The 12,375-nt window shown below is 32.3% G+C and overlaps 1 protein-coding gene across 1 annotated transcript in view; it reads left to right on the top strand.

The window, feature by feature from the left end:
* The window catches only part of LOC134688132 (mucin-22-like), a 29,254-nt gene continuing 16,879 nt past the window's right edge, over positions 1–12,375 (top strand). The window contains exons 1-10 of the mRNA XM_063548604.1: positions 1–10; positions 386–2,164; positions 4,361–4,453; positions 5,012–5,106; positions 5,599–5,790; positions 7,009–7,080; positions 7,567–7,681; positions 8,444–8,539; positions 9,394–9,457; positions 12,073–12,166. Of these exons, the coding sequence (XP_063404674.1) occupies positions 1–10; positions 386–2,164; positions 4,361–4,453; positions 5,012–5,106; positions 5,599–5,790; positions 7,009–7,080; positions 7,567–7,681; positions 8,444–8,539; positions 9,394–9,457; positions 12,073–12,166 (2,610 nt within the window). The remainder of the gene's footprint in view (positions 11–385; positions 2,165–4,360; positions 4,454–5,011; positions 5,107–5,598; positions 5,791–7,008; positions 7,081–7,566; positions 7,682–8,443; positions 8,540–9,393; positions 9,458–12,072; positions 12,167–12,375) is intronic.

The following is a 12,375-nucleotide window of genomic DNA, read 5'->3' as shown; positions in this document are numbered from 1 at the left end:
ATGGCAGTTGGTATCCGTTCGTTAGATTATTTAAGCTTTTAATTATGTCATTTGATTAGAGAATGATTGTTTTAACTTCCCTCGAATTTCGAAGGTTTTGTTATTTTACGTTTTTCAAACTGGCATTATGAAATAGTGATTTTATTTATTATCCCAGTTAGCCAAATAACACATGTTTTGAACACGAAAGAAGTAATTTTTTTTGCAGCCAAATGTAACAGGTTAACCAACTGGTGGAAGTGGTACCGGGGTGCTTCAAACACACACATTTTATATAAATCATACGTAAATAACTGTAACTATCTCAAACTGTTTAAAGAAATGTTATTCTAATTTCAATAATATATTAAATTATATTCGATTACATTTGGCATTATTTTTGAAGTTCTTCCTGGATATGCTGCAACGACAACAACTATAACAACTGTCAATAATTTTACGATTAAACCAACAACTGCTGCTAATGAAACATTTTTTTCTGCTGAACCAACAACAGAAACAGCAAACGAAACAACTACATTATCCACTGTGGGGACAACAACACCTTCTATGACTACTGCTCCTTCTTCTCCTACTGAAATAGCAACTACATCAAACCAGGTGACAAACACATCACCAACAACACTTTCTACGGATGTAACAACAACCACATCAACTGTGGGGACAACAACACCTTCAATGACTACTGCTCCTTCGTCTACAAAAATAGCAACTACATCAAACCAGGTGACAACCACATCACCAACAACTATTTCTACGGATGTAACAACAACCACATCAACTGTGGAGACAACAACACCTTCAATGACTACTGCTCCTTCGTCTACTAAAATAGCAACTACATCAAACCAGGTGAATACTTCTTCCGATGAAACAACAACGGCATCAACCCAGGTGACAACGACATTACCTACAACTTCTTCTTCCGATGAAACAACAACGGCATCAACCCAGGTGGCAACGACATTACCTACAACTACTTCTTCCGATGAAACAACAACGGCAACAACACAGGAGATCTCCACATTACCTACAACTACTTCTCCAGAAGAAACAACAACGGCATCAACCCAGGTGACAACAACATTAGCTACAACTACTTTCCCCGATGAAACAACAACGGCATCAACCGAGGAGACCTCCACATTACCTACAACTACTTCCTCCGATGAAACAACAACGGCATCAACCCAGGAGACCTCCACATTACCTACAACTACTTCTTCCGATGAAACAACAACGGCATCAACCCAGGAGACCTCCACATTACCTACAACTACTTCTCCCGATGAAACAACAACGGCATCAACCCAGGAGACCTCCACATTACCTACAACTACTTCTTCCGATGAAACAACAACGACATCAACCCAGGAGACTTCCACATTACCTACAACTACTTCTCCCGATGAAACAACAACGGCATCAACCCAGGAGACCTCCACATTACCTACAACTACTTCTTCCGATGAAACAACAACGGCATCAACTCAGGTGACAACCACATTACCTACAACTACTTCTTCCGATGAAACAACAACGGCATCAACCCAGGTGACAACAACATTAGCTACAACTACTGCTCCTGATGATACAACAACGGCATCAACCCAGATGACAACAATATTAGCTACAACTTCTTCTCCCGATGACACAACAACGGCATCAACCCAGGAGACCACAACATTACCTACAACTACTTTCCCCGATGAAACAACAACGGCATCAACCCAGGAGACCACAACATTACCTACAACTACTTTCCCCGATGAAACAACAACGGCATCAACCCAGATGACAACCACATTACCTACAACTACTTTCCCCGATGAAACAACATCGGCATCAACCCAGGTGACAACCACATTACCTACAACTACTTTCCCCGATGAAACAACAACGGCATCAACCAAGGTGACAACCACATTACCTACAACTACTTTCCCCGATGAAACAACAACGGCATCAACCCAGGTGACAACCACATTACCTACAACTACTTTCCCCGATGAAACAACAACGGCATCAACCGAGGAGACCACCACATCAGCTTTAGCTACTTTTTCAAATGTTAAAACAACAGACTATTTAGACACTACAACTTCATTTAAACTTACAACGTCATCACCTCTGAAAGTTACAACGTCTACCAAAGTTGTAATAGGTAAGATACTCAATGATTATTGACAATTTTGAAAAAAATATGAGACATGAGACATCTGGTCATACTACTTTGAGAGTTTATGCTATTGTCTCGTTACGGTCAGTGTTATTTACCTTTAACTTTCTAATGAGTATATGAGATTTGAAAATGATTAATACTTGTTTTCTCTGCAAAAGCCGTTTGAAAATGATTTCGAAAAAATTAATAGGAAAAGTTTTCCAAAAAATTAACGCAATCTTCTGTTTTTTTCGAAAACCTACATTGAAGAAAGGAACTATTCCTCACTACACTAATATACAAGAACTTGACAACTTATACGGACTTTTAGTAATGCAATGGTATAGTTATATATTTGTTTTAAGTGAATACAAGCAATTGCATTCGAATACCCATATCTACTATGCAAGGATATCCATATGTTTGAATGAAAAATTCTCGTTCCTCGTTCTTTTATATCCAGCTTATTAGTCATTACATCTGTGCTGACATTGGTTATCATCGATATGGTTATGAAAATTACTAGTAATTGCCTGTTAACAATACTTTGAATTCTGGTATTGATTATGAGTGTATCTACTATTAATGCTAATTTAAAAGTACTTAAATAAACAGAATGCTTAACCGATGTCAGATTTATTTTTAATGTTACTCAAAAGAAATGTATATAATATATCAACGAGAAACCAAATCGATGTATAATATAACAAACTCCACTTAAAACGATAATAATGGAATTAGACGTTGAGTGGAAATAAGTACTGGAATATACCTAACACCCAAGTCGATACAATAAATGTAAAAAAGCTTTAAATGAAATTATGCTTTAACTTCATTCCAGGCCGTGTACTTCACAGAGAGCCAAATAGTAAATATTCATGTCAGTACAAAATACCAGCTAACGGTATCCTCTGATCCCGACTATGTATTGCTTATCTGAAATAAAGAAAACGTGATATATCGTTTCAACTCAAGTTAGTGTTTATCTAATACTGTTCCCTAACTTATATCAAAGAACTTTATTGAAGAGATTATACATGTACCGTTGGTTTTCCCGTTTGAATGGTTTTACACTAGTAAAGTTTGGGCTCTTTATAGTTTGCTGTCCGATGTGATCCAAGTCTTCGCGTTGAAGGCCGGTCTTGACCTATTATGGTTTACTTTTTATAAAGTGTTGCTTAAATGGAGAGTTGTCCCATTGGCTCTCATACCACATCTTCCTATATCTATCATCATTAACTTTTGAAACTATGCATATCAAAAAGTGGATTTTACTAAATTTTAAGTGTAATATAGTTGTTGGAAGTTTTAGAGAAATAACTCACATACAGACCATTTATTTAAGGAGTATGGTATTAAGGCTGAACATACTTGCTGGATGTATGATGAGATTTTTAAAGTTCAATATTTTCTCCTTGTCTACATTGATGTACGTTTCGGCAATACAACTTTTCGACAGCTATGCTAAACGGATACCATATGATTTTAACTTTATTATCGTTGCTACTATAATCTGTTTAATAGTTACGATATCACCTCAAGTAACCTTTTCACTAATGTTTACATGCCATGATAATAACGAAATAGGTAACTACTTAACCCTGACATTAATATCCTTATTATATGATATTCATACAATAAACATACCTAGTAAGTTATATCAATGAAATATACAGAAACACTATAAAATTAAGAGATTGGTATCATTGTCAATGACACTTTATAAAATGCACCAAAGTTCTAATATTGAAAAAGGGAAGATAGATTGAAGAAAAAAGACCAAATGACATTCCTTTTGATTTATATTTTCCGTTTGATACTTTGAAATATTAAACTAAATAATATCACAAATTTGAAAATCTGTTTGTCTTTTTATTGTTATATTAACCGTTAATGTTGAACCATCCTATTTGTTCGCAAGAGTTGTTGTCAGCAATTATTGGCAATCATACGATAATAATACAATAAAACCCATCCCGTATATTCTTTTGTAAAAGAGTCTGAAAAAATAAATATGAAGTAAATCGATATGGAAAACAGCATAATGTATAACACACTTTACAAAAAAACAAAACCGATATTTATGAATCAGACTTGAAGTTACAGGGTATTTATATATTCATAACAACAGAATTAACACACAGTGTATATATCTGAGAGTACTTACAATATAAAATAACAACTAAGGATCTTTTGTAGCCTATTGTCCAAGAGAAATATTTAACAATATAACATGGTCACAGACAGAAGCAGGACAAAAAGACACACACAAATGTCCTTCTGGATATACAGGTATTTCACGTAACACACGCATATTTATATACTATCGAAATGAAAAAAGATTACTGTCAGTCCTCACAATAGGTGGGGTTCTATAAATTGTATATATTTATACTCCCATCATTGAATTGGGAGGGGAATTGTGTTTTCCAAAACCAAAATCGAGTAAAACAATATATATTAATGGTAAAATTATTTCTACATCACAATGCCATAGAGTTGCTTCCAGAATTTCCCATTTCTACCCATTGAACGATTAAACAATTGATAACAGAAGGGATAATAATGTAAAAAAAATTAAATAATAATGACAATTATAGCTTTCAGCTAGTTGAGTATTTTTTTTCTACTTGACATACGCATATACAAAAAATTGAATGATATTGCTTTAGTATTAAACAGTCTCAGTCCTATAGACAACAGAAAAAAAATCGTATTCAATAGTAGAAATTGTATTTCATAATGCAAAGTTTCTTCATTCTTTATCAATTTTAGTAGTCCAGAAACTTAATATTAATTTGAAAAGTCTGATTTGTGATTTATGTTTTTATCTTTTTTGGTTACTTGTAGGTAATATTTTCCGGAAATGCAACGACAACGGTGGTTGGGAAAATCCTGTGTATATAGAATGTGTTAATATGGTTCTTCATGACACAACAGAAAAGGTCATTGTTACGCATTTTGAATTTTAATTATTTTGGCCCTATGAATTCACTGAATACTCTTTATCAAATTATTTTGATATTTAATACATTCTTAAATCTTTTTACTCCGAATAAAGTTTTGGAAGATGCCTGTTTATTATGCTAAAGTTGACTTACATAACATTTAGGTATAGAATAAGTATCGCCCAGATGACCACGGATATGTTTGACTTGTCTTGTTAAAGCTACATTTCATTCATACTTATTTTCTGAATACAACTTATTTCCAAATGTTTACTGCAATACGACGGGTATCAAAAGTGAAACATTGCCTGGTTCTCTGAAACATCTGAGTGAACCTTAGGTATGAGTGGTAAATTTTATTTTGTTTACTGATTTGAAAAACCTTCATTTTCACTTCAATTTCATACTATAACAATTAAAACAAGTCCAATTGTAATCATCACAAATTGACTCATTGAAAAATCAATACCATAAAGTGGTTTATTGTAGCTGGATAAACTTGGAAACAGTACGAATTCTACGGAAGCAACAGCAGTTATAGATAACGTACTAGATACAATAAACAATAATACTATTGGAAACGGAAATCCTCCTACATCTGGAGATTTGAAACATACCACTGATATACTGTCTCAAATTGTTGGAATAGGAACATCGAAAAATGCGACTGTTGATCCACAGGTATATTTTCATAAGCAAAATGTATCAAGTAAATCTATACTATTTAATTTGTAGACCAATCAATTAAGCGCTTTGACTACGAGCCACATTTGTAGTCTGAAATATTACATGATAATAAATTGTTAGTGTGTATTATGTATTGTATAACTTTATATAGTAATTGCTTTAATTAGCAAAGCTTGATTAATTAAACCCTAAATGAAAATGTCCATTGATATTCAATTCGTTTTTAATTTATGACAACTCGATCCACGGACAACTAGAACCACTCAAACACTTTTTATAAATTATTACAACTTGCATCACTTTATCAAACTCGCACCACTGAACAAAATAGCAAAAGTACAACAAAAAGAAATGTAAAATATTTTTTTTTCTATCTTAGTAAAGTCCTTCTTTATCGGAGCACCCGTATAACACAAAGACAAACATATCATCATTAGAAAAAAATGCTATATACACGCAGTACTGACAAAACGCATTGAATCAGCTGAGAGTTCTTAATTGTCCTCTCTATTTTTGTACTCCGTTCTGTGAACACCAGTATCACACAGAGACAGAAATTTAACTCGTACCTTTCGAAAAAAAAAAATCAACCATATATACTATATACTAGAACCACTGAGAAATTTTTCAATTTTCAGTGTTCTTGATTGTAATCTTCTTCTATGAGTTATTTCCTCCGTTCTAGGAAACATCTGTTACACCGAAACAGACGCTACCTGTAATACATACAAATTCTAAACAGGGAAAAACTGACTCTATCAATATATTGCATCAGTGAATAAATCAATTTGATAAACACGAACCCAAAGTAGTCTTTATGCCGAGCGCTCTAGTTTTTTAGTATAATATATCTTTAGTTATCTCCTATAACAAATTCTCTAATGAACACCTGTCTTTATTTATGTTTTAACAACAGTCTCTTAATTATTCGGATAAAGGCTTTTGACAAATACCATTTGTTGAAAACATTTTATTAATTATTGTTAATGTATTATTTTTTGTTTGATCGGTGAATACATACATGTCTTATCGTGATGATTTTTTTTTTGCATTCAAAGATTGAAGGGATTTGACTGTCACACAAATTAATGAATCGTAAAAAGACTTTCCATATAATTATGGCATAACACAAGCAGTCTTGTATATTGTCTTAAGCTTTATCTAACAAAAAAGATTATAAATGAATTTTATAAAAAATAAATATCATTTTAGAAATTTGGAGATGTTTTGAATTCGGTGTTGGATACAAATAATAGCGGCAGCTGGAATGAAGTAAATTCGCAGGTAAAGTTGGTATAAGATGAGCAATATTCTAAATGCAATTGAATATAAGCAGCTTTTTTCATTTCAATCATGTACCTACAAAAAGAATGGTCAACGTAGAGAGAGATAATTCCTACTTTGTAATCCATCAATCTGATTGAAACAAACGTTTAATCTGAAATAATTGAAAATATGCAGATTCTTGATCTCTTAAGTGACAACATATTTGTGATCTTTGAAGGACGTGTTTCGGAATTTCAATGGGTACCAACTAGTTAAATGGCTACTTTATTACAAAAAAACAACCCTTAACAATAACCAAGAGAGATCTGTAAGTGATGTTCACCAGGGCACAACGTATTCAATCGGATTAGTTGAACAATTGGGTAATTTCCCTGGTAGAGAAAAATAAAGCAATCAAACACTTTCCTTTTTTTCATTCATCAATTGAAATAGTTTATATTTTTGCAAATGTTATTGAAAATGATATCATATAAATCTTTACAGGACCAATCCGACGAAGGTGCATCAAAAATTATGGGAATAGTAGATAGTCTAGGTAGTCTCGTTCAAAAGAAGTTACTCCCTAATGAAACCAGAATCATTAACAAAACAAATTTAGGTAAGCTTACTTTCTAATTTACCGTCTGAAGTAAATGAATACAAGAAGTGAGACGTTTTACTATATGAGTTATTTCTATGACATAAACCATTAAATGATCAATAAAAACATGTGAATGCGCAAATAAGTTAGGTGTATGTTTAATCTACGAAAACCTTCACTTTGCAAGATTAAATTGGATCATTGTAAAAAAATGAAAATAACACGTAATGATTATATTCGTGTGAAAGTTTCTCGATTTGCCCCTATCCGTCATAGTCAAAAACAAGGAAAAAGTAAAATCACTAAAGTACAGAACTCCCAGGAAAATTCAAAACGGAAAAGTCCCATATTAAATTGCAAAATAAAAGAATAAAATACACCAAACGAATGAACAACAATGTCATATTCCTGACTTGGTACAGGCATTTTTAAATGTAGGAAAAGGGGGATTGAACATGGTTTTATATATCTAAACCTTTCACTTGTAAGCCAGTAGGGAAGATACTTATTCCAACGTCGATATTGCAGTTTTCCAAACTATAACGCTGAAATGAAAATTAAAGAAATGGGACGACGTTATAAAAATGAAGCTGTTTTTAATTATTAGAAAATTTCATTGAGGTGATGGTTATTTGGGTATTGAACAGTAAAAATGAGTAGTTTCCTTATATAAATATAGATATTGTTGGTATTCAAAACTAAAAAAAAATGGTTTGTTTTTTCTATAACACTAAATCAATTATTTATTATTCATCAAGTAAATCAATGAACTTGTTTTAGTTATAGAGGTTTCAACATTGAAGAAAAACCTAACTTTCCCACCAGATTCAAATTCGATGTCAAAATTGATTCTTGCAAACCAACCATCTCTACAAGGTATATATAATTAAAGGAAATGTGTGTTTTTTCAACTGCTCTATTAACGTAAATGCATATAAATTATGAGGATATTTAAGGATGTATTAAGGTGAGGTTTTGAAATTCGTGTCAAATGTTCGGACGTCTTGCTGTTTTCCATTCGATACAATGTACAATATTTTAACACCAATTTTTTTTTTATTTAAGACTTAATAGCTCATCAAAGGTCATGTACCAAAATTTAGAAGATTCTTGAGTCTTTTTCTTTTGTTTTGAGACCACAATAATACCATACAAATATAAGGTGAATTTCGTCGTAGCCTTTTCCTACTATATTATAAATCTCAAATATCTCGAAAAAGAGGTCCATGACTTATCAATACTTTTACCTGATCTATTTTTTACCGAATACTCTACCGGCTTAATGTATAAATTAACGGTTCTTGATTTATTTCAGTGCACCTAAGTACATCCTGAAAAGAATTAGAACAAATATATTATAGAAAAGTTTTTTTAGCAAAAGCAGTGCATTGATACATTCACAACTTACTCCCTTAAAACAATAGGACCAGGACAAAATCATAATTTTTTTTCCGAAATCACTTTACATCGACAAATTGTTTTTATTAAAAAAATTATACAAAAACTGAAATCACCTTGCTCGTCCCATTTAGTTTGTTATATGTCTTTTAAATTTATATAGTACTATAAATAACAGGCAGGCACAAATATTTCTGTTATTGGCTTTCTCAAATTTTAAACTTAGAGAGATAAAAAATTTGAAATTTAATTATAGTTAAAATTTTCCTTAGTTTATCTTAAGTATTGATGACTGTACACACATAATATATATATATTTCATATTCTTTCAGATACACTTTACACAGCGGCCCTATACAGAACATTGTCGGGTATACTTCCAACAACACCAAATAGGTACGTTTATAACTTTATATTAAGTTTGATATAACCATTTATTTCTATTATGAAACGTATTTTGTCATCGTTAACTAACAATACCTTCCTCATATCGACTTCAGTGGTCTTGTTTGAGTAGTTTTACATTGGTTAATTCGGTGACTTTATTATGCTTTATACCTGACTATGGAGTATATCTTTTACCCATTGTTAAAGGTAGCCTATAGTTGTTAAATTTTGTGTCATTTGGTCACTGGTGGTGTGTTGTCTCATTGCATTCATGTCATTTCTTCTTATTTTCGTAGAGTGTATTCGTGCTTTATCGAACTGTTCAAATTAAATCTTAGTTAACAAGTTTGATGCACCCATATGACATACCGCTTTAAGGTTAATGTTTCTCACTAACAATAGGTGTAAGTCATGTGGGACATGTAATTCATCAACCTTCCCTTAAAGAAAATATGATATAAACCCTTCTTGGTAATTTTTGGTATTGATCAGTCTTTTGCTTTGTATGCTGTAATTTGTAGATCGATGATTGTATTTCCGTTTATGTTTTCCATGCATTTGTCACTTTGTCATTGATTTATGTATTTAAATATCCATTTGTTAGCTTGTCGTTTATTTTTATGAAATTCAATGAAACTATTTGACCATACGTTTTTTTTAATTGATAAAGGTTCTGTTATTGTTAGAACAATAAGCAGTATTTTTTTTTAATACAACTAGAACACACCCGCGAAAACGCGGGCATACAGAGCGTATTTGAAAGGATGTAAAGTGTTGAAGGAAGAATTTTGTAAAAGATTTAATTAATGTTATTATGCACATACATTTAGTGTACATGTATTATGAACATTCCAGTCAGGAGCCTGTAATTCAGTGGTTCAGTGATATTTGTTTTTCGTTCATTTTTTGTTCATAAATAAGGCTGTTAGTTTTCTCATTTGAATTATTTTACATTGTCATTTTGGGGCCTTTTATATCAGACTATGCAGTATCGGCTTTTGTTTATTGTTGAAGGCCGTAAGGTGACCTTTAAATGTTAATTTCGGTGTCATTTTGGTTTCTTGTGGAGAGCTGTCTCATTGGCATTCATACCACATCTTCTTTTTTTTGTAAAACATTTAGTGACTTGAGAATTTCAGAAAAGGTATCAAAAGTCATAGGTAATTTGGGACAGTATAATTGTTTTTCTAGCCCGGCTCCTCCTTTTTCCACCAAAAAATCCTTTGTTTTTGTTTGTTTGTTCTTTATTTATTTTAATGACACATGAATAATTTTAGCGCTTATCTGTATATTATGAACATTCATTTAAAGGGGGGTCGGGCAGAGGCGGATTTCGCCCCCCCCCCCTTTTCTGGAAAATAATTAGTTGCATATATAGGGAATCACTGAAGCATGACCGGAGCGGACCCAATCCCGGAGTCCCGATCAAGGTCATATCCCCCTCATATCTCGACATCCCGAAATTCGAAAAAAGAAATCCAGGATCCCTAAATGGTTAATCCTGAAATTTCGATCTTAAAAACACCCGTTCCAGACGTCCCGAAAGTGTATTTTCTTTTTACAGTCAATTCTCAGTTTAATAATTGATCCCCAGCGGTCATTGATATATATTATTCAGACCCTCTCTATTAAATAAAGTATGTGACCGCCGATGATAGTAAACTGAAGTTGAAAATGATATCAGACAGAAAATACACTTTATCGTAGTATATCATTGTATATTTATTTGATTCAAAGTAAAAGAAAAAACACAAACCGGAGGTCTAATCTGACTTAAATTTCGTCCAATGACAGATATAAAACAGAAAATTCGTAGTATGTATGTTCAAAGTATACAGAAAAACGTAAACAGGAAGTATAATCTGACTTAAAATTTCGCCCAATGACGGAAACATATCCGGACGTCTTTTTTTAATAATAAATGCACGCAATAATTTCTGAATTTACAGTAACTCAATCTAAATAATCATATGAATGGATGACAAATGCGATTATGCACTGTACCCATTGGACACAGAGGCATGATGATTTATTTATTGTGGAAAATAGAGAAGCGACACCCAAAATGAGGTCTTCTCGTTTAATAGTATAGATATGATGATTGATATTGTGAAACGTTTATAACGAACTCATACTGAGTGGTTAGGATCACCGTATGATTTATGCAAGATTTTTTTTGGGCATTTGAGGTTTGTATTTGGGGTCTTTTTGGTTTCGTCTATTTTTTATTTCTTTTTGTCTTTTTAGAATGAAGGTCAATTGTTAGCTGTGTTAAATAGAATTAAGGTTTAAACAGAAATACGGTACAGATTTGCGTTTCGACGATAAATGTCTTCTGCAGTAGTGTCGAGGCATAAACATTTGAAAATCCAAAGCTTAGTAGACTAAAAAGGACGTAAAAGTTTAGAATTGTTTCCATCGTGTTTTTTTTATATCATATAAACAATTCGATGATCATTAACACACAGTACTATTTTAAAGCTCGTTTGGTGACTGTTCATTTCTATGCATATATATACAATTTATGTAACACTATGTTTGTTTCTTTAGTTTGTTCGGACCCAAAGAAAGTACACACACATATTTCTTAGCCTAAGTAATCAGGCCAAACATGTTTGTTTTAGATCAGTTGGTTCTGACGTTATTTCTGTATCATTTGGCCAAGCTATTAACAACTTAACAGAAAATATCACAATCAGATTTGAGCAAAATAAAAAGGTAAAATATGCCCTGACCTTATTTTAATAGTTTATAGAATTAAGTTACTCAAATACATCATTACAAAAATATTGTATTAAAAGTCATTTGAAAGGAAGTAAATAATATTTAACAACATAAACGTATAATTTCAGTTTTGAAAGAACGATACATTTTTCCTTACATACCTTCATAATGTGCAAGCGAGACCCAACTTCTATGAAAACAAA

This window comes from Mytilus trossulus, chromosome 10 (genome assembly GCF_036588685.1).
Source record: "Mytilus trossulus isolate FHL-02 chromosome 10, PNRI_Mtr1.1.1.hap1, whole genome shotgun sequence".
NCBI lineage: Eukaryota > Metazoa > Mollusca > Bivalvia > Mytilida > Mytilidae > Mytilus > Mytilus trossulus.
The sequence above is the reverse complement of the archived record's forward strand: the minus strand, read 5'-3'. Positions and strand labels throughout refer to the sequence as shown.